The sequence below is a fragment of the Sphaeramia orbicularis genome, chromosome 1, assembly GCF_902148855.1.
Source record: "Sphaeramia orbicularis chromosome 1, fSphaOr1.1, whole genome shotgun sequence".
Classification (NCBI taxonomy): Eukaryota; Metazoa; Chordata; class Actinopteri; order Kurtiformes; family Apogonidae; genus Sphaeramia; species Sphaeramia orbicularis.
In genome coordinates, this window is record NC_043957.1 from 49,210,769 (window position 1) to 49,234,627 (window position 23,859).

Sequence of the window (23,859 nt, forward strand, 5' to 3'; positions counted from 1 at the left end):
TTGAATACCTTAGTTGAAAACATCCTTTTAAATGTGGTGAGTGATGTGCATGTTTTTAATTCTTTATCAAAATCAATATACTGTGTGTAAACTATGAAATAAAAATAAATTTCATTCAGCTAATCTGATGTTTTCTCACATTTTAGCATTCTCTAATACTAGTTATTACTCACTTCATGGAGATAATATACAACAACAACAACAAAAATTTTTGAATAAGAAAACTGTTGCTTACAGTCTAATAACAATTAGCAATGGATTTACACTAAAACCTGTTACTGCAGATTAGGTTTATCAAGAACAGCAAAATTACAGCGATGGTATGAATTGCAGTTTGTGGGATGGTGCATAAGCGTCCACTGTGTTGGCTGATATGGAACTAAAACAACAAAACCCATCTATCTGCAAGAGAACAGCTGTAGTTTACTTGTCCACTGGAGTGACCAGTATCCATGAAAGGGTTAATGATGTGCAAAAAAAAAACAAAAAAAAAAAAGACGCTTTACTAATTCCTCTGTCTCCAGCTGTTGTGCACATCCTTTTCCTTTCCCCTACCTTTGGAAACTTTAATTTGAGGGGGCAGGACATTTGTTACCCCCCCACACACCTCAAAAAGAACTGGTTCTCGATTCCCATCCCTATCTGTAACTATTCATCCTATATTATTATATTCGGAAGAAATAGAAGCTGAGGGTAGATGAGTTCAACGCTGTGATGTCTGTTCATGATGACTCCTTCAGTACTGGATGAGGGGATCATCCATCACCCCAAACCTACCTTTAGAAAGAAATGACCTGGTGATATCATGACTAAAATGGTCCACCAGGATGCACAAAATGCCACTTATGGCCTTTTGTTTCATTTTACAAATGGTGTTCAGGTCCAGAAAACATAAATGTCATGGGTAAGTGCCATAATAACTATTTTCACAGTTATACAAAAATAAGGCAAGGAAATAACAGCATCGTGAGAGCTTACCGACTATTCCAGGCACATCTTAGGATAATTTTACCCGAGAGAGTCAAAGTCATTCATATTCATATTAGGTTACAGAAGGCAGCACAGAGCTCTGTTAACCTTCTAAGTGAACGAAAAAAGGAATTTAAGAGCAGCGGTGACACAGGTCAGTGGTGGAGACAAGGCAGGAAGTTAGCATTCTGCATAGGCTCTTTCTCAGGGTGTTAAAAATAAAAAATAAAAAAAAAATAAGACACCGGTATCAGGTTCTGCAAAGTGGTGTGAACTATGCAAATAGTAGAGGATGCACTGTAACAATAATAGAACACCAATACTTATTCTTTTACCGGTCCTGAAAAAAGAAGCGCAAAGAAGCCAAAACTTTAGGCAGAACATTTTTTCTTTACTTATCTTTTTTGTGCTCTTTTCAGCCTCTCACTTAAGTAAAATATAGCTATTCTGTTTTTACTTAAACAAGAGACAGTTCCAAGATGCAGTGCACTATTATTGGGCTAATGCAACAAGATCCATATTTGACCTTGTCCCAAAAACAGAGAAGCCAGTCTGGTTAAAAACATAATCTTCCCCCCTAAAAGGATATTTACTTACACACACAGGGGGACACACTCGACAGACCTGAGCGACCATTTATGCAAAAAGGGTCAACAAAAAAATCACATTCATCCAAGCAGTGTATCCCTGCAGTGTAGCCCAAATCACAGTTTACTCTAAACAGTGTCAATATTATGAGTCAACATGAGTTTCTCATTATGCAAATGGAATGTGCATGTCAAAAAAGATATGCTGCATACATGATTGGACAAGCACCAGTCCTAGCATGTGTGTGATCCATGTTTATTGAAATGATGTAAACACCGATAAGCTATCGTTTCGGAGATTTCTAATGGTTAGTGGTTACAGAAAAGGGATGAGATTTAATGATATTTAAAAGGCCACAAAAGAACTTGAATGTATGTAGAATAAACACATGACATTATAGTCGGCACAAGTCACTATAGAGGCAGTAAAATGTAAAAATGACTATATATTCACTGTCTGGCAAAAAAAAAAGTCGCACATGCAATATTTGACCTTTGCTTTTGATTACAGGAGACATTCACTGTGACATCTTTTTTGCCACATAAGGCTTATGTAGTGTCACAATTAGGGAAGGGAATTGTTATGACCCTGGGTCATAATTTGTCTATTTATATGTATATGTATAGGTGTTTTCTGTTTATTCTGTGTGTTCTCCCCCGTCCTGTAGGTGTGCTGTGCCCTTTTGTGTCTGTTTGTGTTGCAGGAAGCAGATTGGTGGAGGGTGATTGTCCGGCCCCTTTAAAAATGTCCCCGGAGCTTCCGTTCATTCTCTCTCTTGCCTCCTGCCAGCTCTCAACCGTGTGTTCTGTGTGTGTGACCGCCAGTCTTCGTGTGCTCGTGTGATAATTCGGTTGTATATAGTTGTAAATAGTTTTTGTAAATTGAACCTTTTTCTGGTAGGGGAGGTTGGCTCTTTTGTTTTCTCGTTTTCTCCTGTTTTTTGGTTAGGAAGTTCAGGTTAGTTTTCTGTATTTTATTTCTTGCATTTATTTTGGTTAGGTAAGTTAGTTTGAACAGTAAAGCAAAAAATGTGTTTGTTGTTTTAGCCACTCCCTCCCCTAACCCTCCTTTAGTTGGTTTAAAAAATAAATATTGTGAATCTAGTTTTGGCTGACGTGTGTGCTTGGGAGCTGAGAGGGGACAAAGTGAGCATATTATGTTCGCCCTGGTGAACCCCTAGGCCGGGGCGTAACAGAATCGAGAACTGGTTCTTTTTGAGAAGCGGTTCCCAGTAGTTCAATTCCGTGTAATCATTTGCCTGCCTGCTTAACGATTCTGCTTACTGAGTTCGCCTTCATTGTGCGTGCGTGATGACATCACATGCACGCTGCATTATTTTGCTTAGAAGGTAGCCAACATGGTGTTGAGGCAGAAACGCTCTAAAAAGATGACACCAGGGATACTTGTTGCTCTTGCAAAGCTTCCATTTCTTCAAAAGGGTGAAATCCCTCCAATATGCTCCGACGTTTGTCCACAGCATGTGATTCATTTGCAGGAATGTTACATATTTGATATGCTACTTAGCGACGCTTGTGAATCTAGTGGCAGAGCAAACGCCAGGGCAGTTCCGGTGAGGGCAACAAACTTTCATTTGAGGGGCAGTCCGAACTTGTAATGAAATAGTTTTACTTATGGATTTTGGATTTCTTTATTTTCATCGACTGTCATGCAAACTCTTTACTGTAGTAGCTGTAACGGCAACTTATCTTTTTTTTTTTTTTTTGTAATTAGTGATAGTTTACAAGATATTGTGGACAGAAAAACAACAACACATAAAAGGGAAAATCAAACATATAAACAAACCAAAACCAACAACAATGACAACATCATATTACAATGAAAAAGATCATAAATGTAAAGAGCAACTAAACAATATAGCTTGGTTAGGGGCAATAGGGAAAAGGGAAAGAGGGGAGTGTCACGGCAACTTATCTGATGTAAGCAGATGTTTTAAGAAAGGGGCAGGTATTAAAAGTTTTCTTCGCCCTGCTCCTTTCCCATCATTTAGTTTGGAACGAATGAATAAATGAAACGAAATATTGAGAAACGCCTTATGAGACAGTTACCTCTTTCTTTTGTCACCTGACCATATTCTTTTTGTTTTCTGTCAACAACCTATTTAAATAAATTCTGATTGACTGGACATTGCAAGTGTGATAAGATAAGATAAGATAAGATAAGATAAGATAAGATAAGATAAGATAAGATAAGATAAGATAAGATAAGATAAGATAAGATAAGATAAGATAAGATAAGATAAGATAAGATAAGATAAGATAAGATAAGATAAGATAAGATAAGATAAGATAAGATAAGATAAGCCTTTATTTATCCCGTAAGGGGGAATTCCAGGTTTACAGCAGCAAACTACAGAAACACACAAAAGCAAAAGAAGTGCAAGATCAAGATAAACACAAATCAAGACAGCTATATACACTATTTACAACTGTGCACATGCTGATCATGCCACAGGGGCGGCCATGGCTCAGATGGTAGAGCGGGTTGTCCAATAAGCAGGTTCGAATCCCGCTCTGTCCTAGTCAGTCATTTTTGGAGCCAGAAGTGATTACATTTGGACAAAAGGTTTTGAGACTGTGGAGGAAAAATGATTTTTTTGCCGATTCATTCTGTCTAAGCCGTTTGTCTAAACTTTGTACTTGTCCTTCTGATGATGTTAGACTCTGTACTTGCTATACTGAGCAAATCAATAGAATCTCATCAAAACCAAAAACTGTAGGGACATGTGATGGAACTTAGGTAAACATGTTTACATGACCCGCACAGTATAAAGGTTCTTTGAATCTGTGTGTCTGTGTCCAGTCTTAGTAGATTGCACCCTGTTTGCAAACAGTGAGACTTTATCTCTGAATCTGTGTGTTGATCATTGCTGTTTATTGTTGGTCGTTCACTTCAATTTGAAACATAATTTTGTAATAAAATTTAGAACTCTACAAGCTCATTGTGCTTTTTTCTCACCGTGAGGTTTAGGCCCTGACAGAGACTATGGGAGGCTGAGGGGTCAAAGATGAGCTAACGCTAAGGGCTATCTTACTGACTCTGTAAAAACAGTCAAACATTGGGCCTTAACATCAGGTTAGAGTCTCGTTAGTGGAAACTTTTAAACACAACTACAGAGGAGCTGTTTGTCAGGAAAAAGCTCCACATCAAAGCTTCTATTCATCCTGAGATTTCGTTAAAGGAGAGAAAATGTAAAGGTAGATGACTGGATCACTTATTAGAGGCTCCAAATAAAACAGATAAGAATAAACAACACTGACTCAGTATTTTCAGAGAAGTTCAGTGTAAGTCAGCCAACCCCAGTGGACTTCCGTGGTATTACAACTCTAAAGGTATTAATGATAACGAATAAATCAGTTCTAAGCTTGTATTAATAATATTTATGAATAATAATTAATACGTTCAATCATTGTTTACTTGATTAAATACATGTTTGTGGATGACATCAGTAATATCTCCAAGTACTTTTAGAAATTCACTTGTTTACTGCAATTTGCAGAACAAAAAAATCCTGGTACCAACCCGTGGGTTTGCAGTTGCCTTTCTATGTCAGTATGTTGGCATTTTACCAAATCACACCTTAAGTTATGTATTGTACTATGCCCTCAGGCTTTGCTTTGTGTATTTCCTGCTATATGAAATCTAATATTTTCCAATATTATCTGACATTTTTTTTCACTTTGGCCACCACTGCCAAGTAGCTAATGCCAGCAGCCTTTCATTTAAACAGATAATCACTTTTTACATTGTACTGATATTTATCATAGTCCTGAAGAATGTTTCAACTGGGTTCACCCACCATCCATTTTAAGGTTATGTTCACTTGTGTATTTACGTACTGAACTCAGTGACATTTTGTCTGTAAAACTGCTTCTGTTCTGAAACACTTAACCCTGGAGTGACTTTAAATGCTGACTTTTTAACAGGATGGCAGCACCCTGCAAGAAATACAAACATTTGAATATTTAAAGTCATTATCTGCCTGCACATCCACACTGCATTGCATTATTGAGGATGATATTAAACAGCATGACAGGCTATTACAAGACAAGACAGGATATTATGCATGACCTCACCTTCTCTGCTGCACATATTGGAGTTGGAGCAAAAGAAAAGATTGCATTGCTCTGTTGCATTGCCCCAGCAGGGTGCTTCATTGATGAAACACTACAATTTAATCTTAGAGCAAAAATAGAGAATGGCATACAAAGCAACACACAGAAAAATAAACCTGTGAGACATGATTTTGTGCACCTACTTTCTCCTCCTCTTCCAGCCTCCATTTTGTCCTCATTATCGTCCTCTCATCACTTAGACAAGGACTTGGCGTGAGATGTGCCTCTAGCATGCCTCAGCACCATGTCGGGCCAGATTTATTAAATCTCTTTCCTCCATCTTTGGCTTCTAACACCACATCACATTTCCCTTTTTCTTCAACCTACATATGCTGCGCCGCGCGGAGACAAATCTGAACAACGATTCCATTCATTCCAAACTAATGGGTCTTAACACAGCCACATTACCTTGTTTAGTAAGGATGTTAGGTTAACAGCTCTATGGGTTATCTCTGTCACTGCTCATTCTGTTGGAATTGTAATTACTCATGACAGGTAATTAAGGCAGCTTGTCAATGAAATATCTCCCCATTTTTCTTTTGCGTTTTGATGCCATGGTGCAGCACTGGCCGAGTTAGTTATTTTCATATTCTGCCCATGAGCCCTAATGCCTGGGGGATCGCACAGATTATGCAGAAAAAACGCGTGGAAAAGAAGCATTTTTAGTATTGAAATAGGAAAAATGAAGAAGCCATATGTGCATTTATTTCAGCCTAACTGAGCACCTGTGTGAGCACATACATATGTGTGACTGTCCCAAATACAGTGTGTGTGTGTGTGTACAGAGAACGAGAGAGAGCAAACTGAAATGTAAAACAGTTTCACCTGCAATAAATGTATTTCATCCCCCCACCACACACAAAATATATATACAGCTGTGGACAAAAAGAAGTAACCACTGCAAAATTATCACTTTCTCTGATTTTATCATATATATGTGTTTGAATAAAATGACCATTTTTGTTTTATTCTCTAAACTACGACAACATTTCTCCCAAATTCTAAATAAAAATATTATTATTTAGAGCATGTATTTGCAGAACACGACACATGGTCAAATAACCAAAAAACAAAAAAAATGCAGGTGTTTTCAGATCCAAATAATGCAAAGAAAACCAGTTCAGATTCATTTCTAAACAACACAATACTAATGTTGTAACTTAGGAAAAGTTCACACATTAATATTTGGTGGAATAACCCTGATTTTCAATGACAGCTTTCATGTGTCTTGGCTCTGCACTATTGCTGTTGGATGACTTCATGCAGCTCCAGGCACACAAATTCAAGAAGCTCAGGCATGTTCTGGCTGTGACCATCCATCTTCCTCCAGAAGTTTTCAAAGTGGGTTCAGGTCTGGAGATTGGACTGGCCATGACAGGGTCTTCATCTGGGGGTCCGTCAACCACAGCTTTATTGACCTAGTTGAGTCCAGGAGAATTAACCTGATAGAAAAACCAGTCCTCAGAGTTTGGGAACATTGTCAGAGCAGAAGTCCAGTAGTTTTCAATAGTTTGTTTTGGATTCCTATTACTTTTGTGGTACTAATAGCACTGTTTTTACCTATTGTAAGAAGATAGTGATGGCCACAGTAGGGGTTTTTATACTTCTCTTAAATAATTAAAATCTCTTCTTAAATAAGACATGGATCAGGTGTTTACCCCCCTAACCCTAAGTACCAAGTACAGTTGTTGAAATGAGTTTCCTTCACAGGGTGGTGGGGCTCAGCCTCACAGATAGGGTGAGGGGCTGGGACATCTGTGAGGGGCTCAGAGTAGAGCCACTGCTCCTCCACATCCAGAGGAGCCAGTTGAGGTGGTTCAGGCATCTAATGAGGATGTCTCCCAAACGCCTCCCTGGGGAGGTGTTTTTGGACATGTCCGTCCAGGAGGAGACCTTGGGGCCGACCCAGGAGATGCTGGAAGGTCTCTCTCTCTCTCTCTCTCTCTCTCTCTCTCTCTCTCTCTCTCTCTCCTTACTGAGAGAGTGTGTGTTTTCTACCAGTCATGCACTTAAATGCCTCAGGTGTCCTTTACATTCCTCCTTGTGCTTCTGTGCATTTGGTCTCCTATTTACTGCTACATGTATACAAAGAAGGAACCGTGATTAAAGACATCTGTGTGTTTGATAATTACTTGTCTAATTTCTTTCTTTTTTCACATCCTTAATATTCCACTGGTTTAAAATTAGCAGCTAATGACTACACAGTGAAAAACAGTGACATATGTTTGAGCGTGAGTGACTGTCATAAGAGCAGGAAGAAAAATCACGCCACAAAATAGCGTAATTAGCGAGGCTGCTTAAGATTTTTATAAACGCAAGAAGTTTAAATATTGCCTAGCATTTTGGTTTCATGTTGTTTCTTCCCTTAAAACTCCCTTGGGACACAAAGACCTCCCCCTTGAAACACAAAAACACTGTGTTGACTCAATCCCTGGAGACATAATTTAACATTAAATATTGTAAATTCTTGGCCCCAACCCAAACCTTCTTTGTTTTTAATCAAGGCCTTTTTTTTTTATCAAAGCAATGAGTGTAATGCCTATACCCATCATTTATGAAAATGGCATTTTTCCTTTCCCCTTCCTCCCTTTATCTCACCCTGGTTACGCTTGTACAAACAAGTTTGTTTGTACAAGATGATATTGTCTAGCAGTAAAACAGCAGATACAGTTATATAGGGGAAAGGAAAATAATATTAACCTTCAAAATCCTAAATGGCTTCCGGCACCAAAAAGCATCTACTGATGTAAATATTTAAGAATTTAGAACCATTAATCCTGTCATTGCATTGAAATAATTTGGGTAAAACACAGTTTCTTAGCTTTTCAGGGTGATCAGATATGACCTACTTGGACGTTAAGAGGCTCTGGAGTGAATGTGGAAACACCATCATCATCTGAAACATTGATTCACCAGTAAAAGCCATGTAGTTTGATAAATGACAGTGGTTGTAGACAGTGGATTTCCATTCAATTAATGAAATATTTTGTTGAAAAACTCTTCTTCAGTTTTCTGTTATTTTGATACAATAACCTTTGAATTTACACTAAACTTTATGAATATCTACATGATCAGTAAATTAAAAAAAAAAAAAAAAGATGGACTGAAAAATGCAAAATGAATAGAAAAATATGATAATAAATGGTGATTAATTACTTAGAAAGGGTTAAATGTAGAAAAAGTAGAAAAAAATGTTCTAGGTCTTAATATTAATAATATTAAAAACAATAGATAAGAATTCCTACTTTAAAAAAACTGAAGAGAGTGCAGAAAGCTATCACACTGACTTGTAACTCAGTCAACTTGACATGTGCTGTTATTGAAAAAATGCCAAAAACATTTCTGTTAAAGATGAATTTTGAGAAATCACTAAATGTTGGGGAACACATGCTTATCGAGGCGGGAGGTCCTTGTCAACACTCACTGGGGTCACAGTCAGTTTTAGTTCAGTTTATGTACAGTTTATGTACAATCTTGCAGACTAAAATGAAGTACAATTTTGGATTAACCTTAACTATGACCTTCAACAAAATTAAGATTTAATAAACATATTCAGATTCAGATTCAGACTACTTTATTAATCCCTGAAGGGCGATTCAGTTCACAGTTACCCTGCCTTATTGGACGTCCAGACAATTAGGGACAAACAAACAAATGCAAAAACATTCATAGCAGCATATGAGTCACATACATACACATTCACCTGTCAGTACCCACGGAACCGCAACCGGGCAGTAGTCGTTTTTCTATTGGACATCTGCACCAAACTTTAGCGCGTAATGTCGGTTTTTCCATTAAATCACAAATGCGATGATTTGTTGATTTATTATCGCGAGATGACAAGAGAAGTCATTCCATAAACATGGCAACGAACATAAATATGGTGTTGATTTACAGATATATTCATTATTATTATATATTACCCCTCTATCTCGTGCTAAATTAAAAAATGATGGAGTTTCCTGGTGTCTCCACACATACCGCAACATGTTTCTTCTTCTTCTTTCTTCGCTTGTTGTAACATCCGTCAACATCCGTTTTTTTTCATTCACCTGACTAGTTGCGAAAAAAGGTCTTTCCATTGCAGTTTTGCGTGATATACCATTTGCGCTACGCCCGAAAAACCATCTCTTGCCAGCGCAAAAACTTTTAATCGAGAAATGAGACTTTTGGAGAAATTGTCGATTTTCCATTTGGTAAATTTTTATGCGCAAGTTATATTTGTGCAATTTGAGGGTCAATGGAAAAGCGATTAATGAGTTTAACAGTGAAATGAAATGACAAAGATGCTAAAAAATAATAGCATCTCCATTGCCTGGTAGTGACCACATTTTTGGGAAGTTACTGAGTGTGGAGATTTATGTCCCATCACAGCATTAATACGAGAACACACACAATTTTTCCGCTGTATAACTGGATCAGACAGTCGATCTTTAGGCTTTTAGGTCAGGCTGAGATAGAATCATTCACAGGGAATACAGTGTAAGTGAGAGTTGGCTGACTGTAGATGAGTGTGGCAATTGGGACAGGGTGATAGTGAGGGCTCTGGGGTGGTGAGATGGCATTACGATAGCAGGCTAAACTGTTTCTGGTGGTACGGTGAAGAGAGGCTCTCTCCAGTGGGAATGGATGAATAAGCCATGAATTCAGGCAGCAGAACCACTGGTCTGTAATAATGTAGCCTTGACGTGGTAAATCTCGGACATGTGCACGCAGACACACATGCACACTACCACAGGCGTACAAATTCATATCAAAATCAAATCTCATGCTGTAGAACTGGGTCACAGACTGCCCTCCTGCTGAGTGTATAAAGTTTTAGAGATAACAGGAAGAGCAAAGGGAAACTAGAGTGTGAGAGCTGGAGAGGGCAACACAAGAAACCAGGGACAAACCAACAACAGGACTGGAAACTGTTGAGTGAATCTAATCTGACAAACACATTAATTTGCAATTGTATAAATTATATGCTCATTTCCATGTCAGCTGCATCCTCTTCAGACAGGTGCTTTCGCTGATGTACTAGGGGAGGAAGGTTTACCTCCTTTTTGGAGATAATAACCTTTCCTCTCATGGTTTTTCTATAACATGCATTATTGAAAGACCTCTGCAGCGCTGATGTCTTTGCAACTCCTGCAGCACACTCGTTGTGCTGTTCCTCTAGGGTCTCTATTCAAACCAAGCTACATTTAGAAAATTTGTGCCGGTAAACCAAGCTGAACTCCATCCTAGCAGAGTTGGAGGTCAAGTAGGGACCATCAAGTGTCTCCAGAGGCTGTACAAAGGAAGAGTCATGAAAATGTATGGAAATAGCTCCCCTACTTGTTTTGGAGATAAAATGCATTAAAGTTAATAACCACCACAATTTCATAAAAAACAACATTAAGAACAACACATTTGACAGGTCAGATGTCTATCTCTTTAATGTCACTCCATTTTAACCCTTTCATGCACAGTGGTCACTCCAGTGGACAGTTATTCTCCAGCTGTTCTCTTGTATATTCACGGATTTTGTCGTTTTATTTGCATATCAACCAACACAGTGGATACTTATGCACCATCCCATAATACACTGCAATTCATACCGTTACTGTAACATTCCTGTTCTTGATAAACCTGATCCACAGAAACATATTTGAGTGTAAATCAATTGTTAGTTGTTATTAGACTGTGATTAACAGTTTGTTTTGTTTTTTTTAAGTTGTTGTGTTTTGTTGTTTTTTACATATTATTTGAGTGAGTAATAACTACTATTATAGTATGTTAAAAATGTGAGAAAACATCAGATTAGCAGCATTAAAAAAAAAAAAATTATTTCATCGTTTTCACACAGTATGACAGTAAATGCATGTTTCTTTGCTTCAAAAATTAAACACATGGTGTCCAGTTGAGTGGACATTTTTGTAACTCCATGAAAAATAGGTTCATAAAAAAAAAAAAAAAAAAAAAAAAAATCAATCACATTGTTTTTTTCATGCCTAAAGAGGAATAAAAACACTCAGGAAAAAAATCTTGATCAAGGTTCTCATAATTCGTGCATGAAAGGGTTAATTTCAGTTTGCAACCAGCACACAGGCATTACTTAAGCTGGTTGAAATATGAAATGATATTTCTATAGTGGAGTAGATCATTTATTGCGTTTCAGTAATGACTGCAAGGGAACAAAATGCATCCAAGTCCACATATTACACAACCATGCAGAGTTTTCCATTGTTTCCAATCCCAGGTATATTAAAGTTAATTTGCTTATTATCTTCATGGGGAAATTCAGTCTCCGCATTTTACCCATCCTAATACATACATACACAGCACCTAGCATTAGCAATAGCACATAAATACTAGGAGCTGTGAGGTGCCACTGAAATCGCTCATTGATCTAATTCAGATCTTTACAGGGGGCACAAGCAGGAGAATTAACCTATATGTCCCTGTTTTAATGGGGGGGGGCAGGTAAATGGGGTCAGCCATGGCCTAGATGGCTGGAGAGTCGGCTTGTGACCGAAGGGTCGCCAGTTCGATTACCTGGACCGGTAGAGAGTTATTGGCTGATGTGCCATTGAGCAAGACAGTTAACCCCCCCGCCTCGTCTGGTCCCTGGGTGCCTGATATGGCGGGCCCACTGCTCCTAGCATGCAATGTGTGTGATGCATGATCTAGTGATAGGTTAAAGGCAGAAGATAAATTTTGGTGTGTGGTGGATGTTTATGTGCATGAACCCCTACTGACAAAATAAAGATTCTTCCTCTAAACTCAACACAGAAAGGCTCAGGTGCCATGTAAAGCCCATTTCTGCTCATTTTACATATGTAAATAAGTATGTCTATTTCAAATGGCGTAAACTCCAGTGCCTTTTATACTTCTATGCATCTATTGCATTGGAATGAGTGTTTGGCAATCAATCCACCAGAGGGCGCAGCTCTGAATTAATATATCGATCAAATACGAAGAAGAAGAGTAGAGTTTTCTGAGAGAAGATGAAAAAGAAGTAACATAGAATAATAACAAACATGGCAATGGCAGAGGAGGTATTGATATTGTATTGTGAATGTTGATATTGAGAATGTTAGCTGTCATATATATGTCGATAGATTTTCACAAACTCACAGAGCCACTTTTCAAAAAGTTCTACCATTTCTAGAAATCATCAACACTTCCACACAGATATCCAGCGGTACTGCTTCAAAAATACAGATGTAATGAAAGCAGAGGATGAACAGAACGCTCTGTCCATATATGTATGTGTATTTAACGTTGAGCATTAACGGACCTTGAGAGTCCAACCCAGAACCTTCTTGCTGTGAGCGCTAACCCACAACACCGCATCCAAAAACTCATATCTTCATTGTAGAGTTGCACACATCACATTGATTCACTCACACTTTCCCTCATACTCACAAATACATTGAAAACAGACTGGAACTGCACTGTTGGAAGGATTGAGGTTGGTAAGTGTTCCAATTAATGCGTTAAAGTTAACGTTGATAAGTCGGCTTTTGCTGTTAACACGATGTGCTCTGAATACTGGGATCATGTCTTTAACTTATTAGACATGGAAGGATCCTACATAATAAGGATTAAGTATAAGTTAATGTGAATCAATGCGGCTGTATACCTTTCTCAGGTATTGATGTGTCACAATGTGCTTGTCAGTCAATATAGCTGTAATGGAGTCTCCTGGTATTACGTAACGTTTAAGAAGTCTAAATGAACTCCTCTCTTGTCAGCTGCCACACACACAATCTAACTCAGTGGGAAATACAGTCTGTGCAGGTAACAGTGCACATGCACCAGAGGATGCAGGGTCGTACTACTATTGCCTTTAATTGCAGTTGGGGTCAACCATGACTGAAAATATCAAGATCACATACTTAAAAGGAATGGGGGTAAACTCTGCAATGTACTGCAGGACTCAAACAAGCCTAGATGTACACAGATATGGACACACACAATACACATGCATACTGCCCCCTCCCCACTCCAACCTGTCTGCCCTCAAACTCTGTTTTTTCACCCTGTCCCCCGAATCCTACCAAATCCATTGAGAAAGTACCAGCATGTGTCCACGTGTAATGTGTAAACACTGTATGATGTCTTATGTTTGTGCTTGCATTATTCTCTGTTTCTTCACTGCAAATTTCGAAGAAAAGAGTTCTGTGGCGGCGCGACTGAAGTTGCAGCAGCTCGATGTCCCTAATCATCGATCTTAATTTCGTTTGATGTATTCTGTGCTGTCAAATAACAATAAAGGCTATTCTGATTCTGGTTCTGATATGGACACACTCCATAAAACACTCTTGATGTTTTCCTGTTACATACAAGTTGCAACAACCGCACTGACTATGAGGCTGGTGCATCTGAGCTCTCAGAGGTATAACCTCAGGCAGGAGAACACAAGAACATGTTTCTCTCATGCAAGAATATTTTTCATACATGCAACCAGATGTACATGTTTTCAATACTGTGCCACATGTCTAAAACTATTCTATTCCAATTAATTAGGACTAACAAAATGACAATTTCTAACACATTCAGCACATAAAAACTAAAACCTGACTAAATCTTTCAAGCGTTCAGCTTTTAAACTTTATTAAATAAATTAACAGTATGTACTCTTTGATGAACCCATATTCAGGTGGATAATAAAATTTGCTTCAGGACCCCAACAAACCTGACTTTGTGTGAGTACTAAACAAATCATCAATAATTCTCTTTCAATCAGCTGTCAACCCTTTGATTAATAAAAGCAGAGACTTCAAAGACACAAACCAAATCTTCAGTTCTTCTTTTTCTGGTGAGTGTCTGCACTGTTTCTGTTTGTACATCACCAGGTTTCAGTACCCACTGTAGATGTGCTTTTCGGTTGTGTGAGAGCTGCCTGAAGGTATGATTTTTCTCATCACCACTTCAGTGGCTTCTGGTGGTCACAAAAGAGACAGATCTTCATAAGGGCCCAGTCCGTGCATCTGCCACTCCCACTCATTCAACACGACGCTGTCAGGAACCTTCAAATGGGGACCCAATCCAACCGGTCATGCCTCAGAGGAAACAAAAACAGTCTGTGACAAACATCCTGAGCAGCCGCACATAAAAGTGAGAGTGAAGCCTCAGAGAATGAATGTGATGTGCACAGAGAATTTATGGGAATAGGTAATGAGCTTTGTGGTGGACGTCCTTGTATCACAGTGAACTTTACTCAGAGGCCAGAGTAAAGCAAAAGTCACATCCACATCGGCACTGGTCAAATACCAATTTCCTCTCTACATATGCTCAGCAGCAGTGTAAATGTAGAGCTTATGAAGAGAACTTGGTCAAAGTCTTATTGGTTTTGAGATTCACTGAAGGGTATCAGTTCTTGCCTCATAGAGATAAAGCAGTCCCAAGTTCCCTCTGCAAAGCGTAGTCAACTTAAATTAACTTACTTTCTGCAACAACTGACTGAGCGGGGATTAGTACATTGTATTAAAATGAAGCATCTGTTCCTTCGCAGACAAACTGAACTGCACTCCTGTCCCTGTCATTGCAGCAGCATCCGCATTGCTTGGCCAGCAGAACTAATATGAACTGTGAATCATCAGCTCATCCACAGGTCAAACACCCAGAATGAATCATGCATTCTCATGAAAAGCTTCTCATCTTTGAATGTTTTCTCGCTGGAAGAACCAACAAGCAAACAGCATATCAAATCAGGACAGTTTCCTCAGCGCGTCTGTCTGTGTTATATATGCATCGTTGACTGTCAGTGTAACATATTTGAGCTCCAACACTACACCAGCCACAGCTCTTCAGGCCATAATCACTGCGTCTGTGTGGGAATTTGCATAGAAAGATTTTTATATATGACTGCAGTTTTAGCATAGGAGAGGTTGCTCTCATGGAATCCTGACTCATTAAATAAATGTCTGATCTTTTTTAAATTGTGTTTATTGTGTACCAGTACCCCTGTTACAAAGTTTATCCTTTGTTTTGTAAATTTCAGGATATGGTATTAAGGTGAAACACTGAGAAAGTTGGTTACTCATATCTTTGATTAATACTAGTATCCTGGTTAATTTGTAATGCTGTTTACTAGGGATGTAAGCAATTAATCGACGGACGATTAATTGTTGACAAGAATTTGCTCGATGAAATTATTAATTGTCGGTTAATTGCCCTTGTCCACCTGTCCACACCTGTCCGAAGGCTGCCGGTTTGTCCGCGCTTCGATGCCGCAGCTGGGATAGCCGGTCATTGAACCGGATCATGGCGTTGATGAGTTAGAATGTCTTTATGGACATGGTGGAGCCAAACACAGACCAGCCATCTGTTTGTGGGAGCGGTGCACCCCCAACTAAACACACGCATAAATGCGGGGTTGGTATCAGAGCGTTTTCCCTGGAGGTCAGTGTAGCCCATGGTCAGTGAGACAGAAGTTGAAAACATCCTCCAGACTCCTGATTCGGGTCACAGGTATGTAATGCATTTGCGAAGCTTCAGGAGGAAAAGATAAATGAGTGAAAAGTTTCACTTTCACTTCTGCGGGGGCACGGACTGCACCGTACCCCCATAGTATTAGAAGTAGGACAGAAAGTGACACATGCATGCGCGCGGTTGCTAACCAACACGCACGAATCCCCCGGCCATACTGCGCATGTACGAGTACCACCACCACCACCCCCACCCCACCCCCCCAAAACGCACATGCATGCACCCACCCACCGGCGAAACGAACACGCATGCACCCCCCATTACACACCCCTACATCAACAGATGAATTCCACAGGAAACACTGACTGTATCCAATGGTTCAATAAATCAATCATTAAGGAACATGACATGTTTTTTTCATGAAGTGTAAAAATAATATTTAGCTTTTATTCTTATAGACCATATTGAAAAAGAAATTCAGGTTCTCAGGAACATCGCCGCTTATCAATTAATCATTAATCGATCGATAAGGGCAACCAACTAACAATTAATGAATTAATCAATAATTTACATCCCTACTGTTTACCATTTGGGTACACTCCTATGGTGTACATAGTAAGTAAGTAAGTAAATTTTATTCATAGAGCACTTTTCACAGACAGTCACAAAGTGCTTTACACTGCAAAGTACAAATAAACAGTACAAATAAAATACAATTAAAATACCATTAAAACACAATAAAATTCAATTAAAATATGATAAATACATAAAATGCAATCAGTTTGCAGCAGCCCTGAGTCAGTTGGGAAATTAAAAAGCCTGCTTGAACAGGAGTGTTTTGAGGTGTTTTTTAAACTCTCTACAGAGTCCATGGATCGTAAGTGTAGAGGCAGGTCATTCCAAAGACGTGGTGCTACAGCTTTAAAAGACCTGTCATCCTGTGTGCTAAAACAGGTGCGAGAAACCTTCAGCAGGTGCTGCCCTGAAGATCTCAGGCTACGAGCAGAGCTGTAGGGCTGAATCAGGGCAGCAATGTATGCAGGGGCCTGGCCATACATATCAGTAACCAGTTATAAAATTTAACATTCCTGTAATTATTAGCAAAACGTTATATTAATTCAGTGTTTTTCAACCTTGGGGTAGGGACCCCATGTGGGGTCACCTGGAATTCAAATGGGGTCACCTGAAATTTCTAGTAATTGATAAAAAAAAACAAAAACAAAAAAAACCACACTAATAAAAATCATATGTTGAGTTGACAGAAACAATCCCAACAATCCCTTGTAAATCCAAGCTGGACTGACTGTACATATCCTGACCAAGGAAAAGAAAATTCTCACTTTGTGCAGTAATCTACACCTGGCTTTTCTGCCTCCGTCCATAATAATATTCATTATATAGACTAAATGTCGTCTAAAATTAACTTTTATTTGCAACATAGTATAGCAAACTATTACATGATCAAAAACAAATTCATTTTAGCAAAAAAAGGTCTCTGTTTTGAATGTCTGGCGTTGCCAGAAATTTGTCGTGTTAAATGGGGTTACAAGCCAAAAAAGGTTGAGAACCACTGTGTTAATTTGACATTGACCACTGAAAATGAGGCCACTTTGGTTCATAGCAGGCTATTAAATTCCAATGTTGCATTACAGCTTTGGATCATCTGCTACCAATGTGAGATGAGAGTGATAAACATTAAACATGTCCTCTACTTTGACTGGTGTCAGACTCAGTGACAGTCCCCATGTAGGACAAGGACAAAGCTGATGAAGCTATGCAGGCATGACTGCTTGGGAAGGGTCATTGTGATGGAGTTCTGAGACTCTGAACAGGGAACAATTTCCATGTGAGTAGAGTGTCCTCTTAACGGCCATGTGACCCTGTTGAACTGTTCATAACACCAAAGAAAACTAAAGTACAAGCACCACTCCATCTATTGGTGACTGTGTAGCCAGTGCTGGACAAACAAGAGTACAGAGGGGAATATCACTTGGTTTCTTTCTTTCTTTAGGATCACCATTAGCTGTACCATAGCTACAGCTATTCTTCCTGGGGTCCTTACAATAATCTTTACAACCTGTCAATGCGAACAACATACAATATAATCATACAAAACAATTTTCACATACTATATAACATACAAAAAAACAGACAGAAATACAAACACAACAGCTCGTTTAGGTCAGCAGTGGTACAGTATATACAGTACATATATTCAATTAACCCACCTATTCAATTAACTTCTATGAACATAGAACATTGGTCTTCATAGAAGATGAAGACCAAAAGAATGTGTGGGTATAATAATGTATATTCAGTCAAAGTATGTCGGACAAAGCTGTGAGGGATTTCAACAAGTGAATGGCCGTGCAGATGGGCACTACATTCCCAAATATGTATAATTCTTTCATTACCAATATTCAAACTTTTAATCATTATTGTTCCAGAATCAAAATGTTTTTGTTGCCCATTGGTTGTGTTTCTGTTATGCTACTTCAGATGGTATATTTGGCTTCTTAAAAACTGGAATAAGGGCCTATTTGGATCTCTGAAATCACATTATGATGTTTACATGTGCATAGTTCTGTGTCCATGTAAAAGCTCCTGATGTTCTTAAAAATGCTGTGGTGGCATTTTTTATGTAGCCATCAACTCAAAGGTTTGTACCACCTTCTACCAAGATCAAGTACTTTGTTTAATTTTCTGTAACAGTGTTTACAACTCAAGTTTGCATGTTCTCCCCATGTCTGTGTGGGTTCTCTGGGTAACCCAACATCCTCCCACCACCCAAAGACATCCAGTAAAAGGTTAGTCAGTCTAAATCACCCATAGATGTGAATGTGACTGTTTGTCTGTATATGTCAGCTTTGCGATGAACTAATGACACGTCCAGGGTGAACCTGTACGTCGCTGGGATACCAGCATCCCTGCAACCCCCCACAAGGATTAGTTCAGAATACGAATGAATGAATGAGCATTTACAACCTCCGAAGAATTCAGCTAATCATTTTGTGTGTGGGAGGTGAAAGGTATAGCAGCAGTCATAACAATAGCATTGTAACAGCAACATTGGAAAAATGTGCCAAACTGTTGAACTGTTTCTTTCTGTATTACTAAAGAACACAGTGGGGCACTGTAGACATGTACTAAGGACTCTGCATTACCTTCAGGAACCCAAAATATACAACCAAACCAAACACAGTAGCGCAGTGTGAAGATAATTGAGGAAATGACAATTTTATGCTGTTGCAAGAATCCCTGCTCTAAATTGTGCACATACAATGGAAGGTGGCGTGCGAGGGGTTGAGGTATCTATTCTCTTTGGAGTTCATACAGTCACTTGTGCAGTGTACAATTATTCCCAGTGACCTAGGATCACCTACAGGAAATGAAAAGCATTACAAAAAAAGGGGTAGAAAAAGAAGAAAAGAGAAAAGATTGCCGAAGGGGTGTATTTTCAGACACAGCAACAAATGTGAAGGATGAAGGAAATTCAGTCTGACAATATAAACCACAAAGAAAGGAACAGTTTCACTTTAACAAGTGGATAAGAGGCATTTTAGCCACTGAAACACATGCAGTAGGCACATAAAGAGCCAACAGCTTCTGCATATATTTAAATATTTTATGGCTTACTCAAAGACTATCTCTCTAGGTCAAAATTACAATTTGAAGCTTAACCAAAGGCATGATGAAGATTCTACAGACCAAAGTAAGGCTAAACAGATCAATAGGATGCAACTACATAATGTATATTTTATATATGCAAGATCATCCCAGTGGTCCCCTTTCTGACCTCCATCTCTCAGTTTTGATGCCTCCATAGTACATCTCTTGATCAGAAAAGATGTGTGTAGACATTGTGTTGATGACAAGGCAGCCAGTCTGAGGAGCTCCTCATCCTTGAAGCACTAATGATGTTATTTTCCTGTTTCAAACATGCTATGACCTCTATTGCAGATATGTTAATGCTCACAAACAACACACTAATTCACACACAACAGACAACAGTGCTTTCTTCAAACCAGTGGAATGGGGCAAAACAATTAGCAGACATACTGTCAATTAATTCATGAATTTCATTCAGCGCAGTTTTGGCAATCAATCTTCACACCAACAGAATATTAAGCTCACTTCTATAGCTGTGTGTAAAATGAGTAAACCTAGCAGCAAAATTGTATTTCATGCCTGCCAAACCTTGGCAGCCATATATTTATAGATGTACATCTGACTTTTTAGCAACATGTCAGCACCATTAATCATATCCAAGAGCACTGCTTATGTGTTGTTTGATGTGTCAATGCTTCCTCTGAAGAGTAAATAAATACTGTTCAAGTGAAATTTAACTGATTTTTATTCCTTTCTTAACCGGTGGCTTAGTTTGTGATCATACGAAGCATCTTACCATTAAGCAGTATGCATATTTGTGATGATCCTGAACCTCATACAGCATGAACATATGCAAGTTAAACCAGAACATATCCACACTTAATGATATGTGTTGTCGGCCCAACTTACAAACAAAAAATAGGACCAATGGCCTTGAATCTCACTGGCATGTTCTATCACGAATTAATACACAATTTGTGAGGTTGTCAGGTTCTACTGCTATGTTAGAGTCCTGTGGCCTGGATGCAGGAGATTCATCTCCCAGCAGAAGTGGGTGGTACTTTCACTCGAGGATAACTCAACAAATTAAATGAAAGTCCATATATAACTTCCCATCAGTGCTCAATAGTACCTATATTGATATCTCTAACCATTTCCATGGTATAAGCCATCAAAATATGTCCCATTATAAGTAAAAGCAAATTTGTAATATTTCAAAACTATGTAAAAAATTAAATAATCATGATTTGTCAAAACTGTGAACAGACTTTGTAGACATTGTCCCAAGGTAGCCACATAAAAAAAATTGAAATAAATCCATCCAGTGGTTTCAGTGAAGAAGATTGTCAAAATCTAGACCTTGAGTTTGACCCTTCAAGGTCACTCAAGGTCAAAGGTCATGGGCCCAAGTGAAAGTCCATATAGGACTTCCTATCAATGATCAACAGTTACTATAATGATCTCTGTAACTATTTCCATGTTATAATCCATCAAAATAGGTAAAGGTAAATATTTAATACTTAAAAAACTCGTCAAAAATGAAATGATCTCACAACTGTGAGCAAATTTTGTAGACATTGTCCCAAGGAGGCTAGATCTAACATTTGAATCTGACCAGTAATTTCCTGTGAGAAGATGTTTGAAGAACTTGCCAACAAAGACAATGACAACAATGACGACGACTGACTCAGCGCCTTCACAACAGCTCATGGCCTGTCGGCTGGTGAGCCAAAAAGGTCCCATTCTACTCATTTAACTTCCTTTCAGAAAACAGAATTACTCCCACCCCCGTTCACTATGGAAAACAAAAAACAGATCAGGCTACTCAATTCCCACGCGCTAACATAACATCGGAGAAACAAACAACCCGTGGCAGCTTCTCTAACATACCTCTAAGCTACTGTTGCAACATCTGCGAATGGGCTTCTCTTCCCAACTCCTCGCCTCTCAGTTTGATGTTTCACTTTACCTGTCACTTCTTGTGCTCAGAGACATAATGTTTTAAGTGTAAAGTCTGAATGTTATTTAGCCAGGAGGAAGACATGCTGTAGCGCAATGAACAGATTATAAGAGAACCATGCACTTACCTGAGACTCAAGGTCAGTCGTTCATCTTTAGCTCTCAGCAGATCGCCTACTGAAAATGTAGCACTACCCAGGAAGCTGCCCTGCAGAACCAGAGAAACACAAAACATATAGTTATTTAACAACGGGGATCCAGTAACATGATTAAAGATAATGTGATTATCATTATCTACTGCCTGTACTAAGGGAAGTGTAAGATAACTTTGGGTTCTCCTGTTATAGTACAGAACATAGACCATTCTTCACTGCTGTATGTGATCACAGTGGCACATGGCAAGAGGACACTACAATAAAGTCCCTCACTCTGTCTCTCTTTCACCCTTTTTCCTCCCCTTTCTCACTGCTCTGACAACATGCGTTTGCTGCGGGCGTGATGTGAACAGGGGGTGTCAGCCCACAAGAAGTAGGTCACGGAGAGAGAGGTAGGGGACGAGCCCATCAATAACGAAGAGAGATGAACCACATTCGCAGAGAAAACACACACACTTTCAGCCCTTCACAGGTATGCCCAGACTCATGCGCATCCACAAATGAACGCATGAGCATGCAGACGAGTTCCGCACCTGCAAGTAACGCCATCGACTGAGCATGTGTGCAGGAGGAGGGGAGGGCTAAGACTGTGCCAAGGACACGAGCCGCTCTGATCGAAGCCAAAACATGGGCTGGGTAATTAACAACATGCACAAAGGTGATGCCACATATTTCAACAAACTGGGGAAAAAAGAGCCTAATTAAAGTGTCCAAACCTGTTCACTTTCATTATTTAATTTACTATACATTACACTTACATAGTGTACAAATACAAGACCTGTACTGCAATGTCATTTTTTTTTTTTTTAACACTGGTGCTTTTCTTTTCCGGAGTTGTGTTGATTTGTGACAGTGGGACAGTATTTGTGCAGCTCTGTGCAGAACCAGTGGGTGTGACACTTTAGCTGTAATATGGACCTGTGATATGGTGACAGCATGGGAGGCTGCAAATATAAGCTGCTGACCGTCCATGTCATATTTGATGAAGCGCATGAAGCACAACATACTGTGCAAAACATTTGTGAAGCTACACAGACCTATAAAGCAAGGGAGAACTCAGAGCAACAGGTTAGATAGTTTTTGTGCCCTCACATAGTGTGGTTAACCCTCTAAACCAGTGTTTTTCAACCTTGGGGTCGGGAACCAACGTGGGGTCGCCTGGAATTCAAATGGGGTCACCTGAAATTTCTAGTAATTGATAAAAAAACAAAAACAAAAACAACTCACTAAAAAATATATGGTATATGGTACTGTTTATCTGTCAAATGTTCATTGTGGTCAGTTTCAGATGCTGCAGCTCTTTCATAATTCATAGTTTGAGTTATTTTTTGTTCAGTATTAATTGTCAGCCTTGTAAATCCAAGCTGGACTGACTGTACATATCCTGATCAAGGAAAAGAAAATTCTCACTTTGTGCAGTAATCTACGCCTAGCTTTTCTGCCTCCATCCATAATAATATGCATTATATAGACTAAATGTCATCTAAAATTAACGTTTATTTGAAACATAGTATAGCAAACTATTACATGATCAAAAACAAATTAATTTTAGCAAAAAAAATTTCACTGTTTTGAATGTCTGGGGTCGCCAGACATTTGTGATGTTAAAATGGGGTCACAAGCCAAAAAATGTTGGAAACCATTGCTTTAAACCCTATAACGCCAAACGTATCATATTTGATACCTAAGTTTTGAAGCCCTCTCCATGATCAGTGTGATATTTTTTTTCTTGAAAAACCTGATGTTTACAATTAGATACATGCAATATACAGACAATCCACCAGGGGGGAGGAATTCGCTCACCAGAGGCCTTTCCAGTGACACTATAAGATTGTCATTATTGAGGAAGGAGGCAGATCTTTGTTAATTTTGAAAAGGAATTACCAATTTGTTAGACAAGTTTGTGTTATATTACATTTTTGTTTGTTCAAAAATAATAGTATTTGAGCATTGAGACCCGATGTATCAAATATGATCCAAAATTGAAACTCATACATGGAATTTGATATTTGAAAAAAAAAATGTTTTTGGCTGTTCAGAAG

General features: G+C 38.8%; 1 protein-coding gene across 4 annotated transcripts in view; it reads right to left on the reverse strand.

The window, feature by feature from the left end:
• inpp4b (inositol polyphosphate-4-phosphatase type II B) overlaps positions 1 to 23,859 on the reverse strand; it is a 306,898-nt gene that overhangs the window by 167,363 nt on the left and 115,676 nt on the right. For all 4 annotated transcript variants that reach the window (XM_030140356.1, XM_030140349.1, XM_030140365.1 and 1 more), the window contains one exon: positions 21,791 to 21,870. In XM_030140356.1, the coding sequence (XP_029996216.1) occupies positions 21,791 to 21,870 (80 nt within the window). The remainder of the gene's footprint in view (positions 1 to 21,790; positions 21,871 to 23,859) is intronic.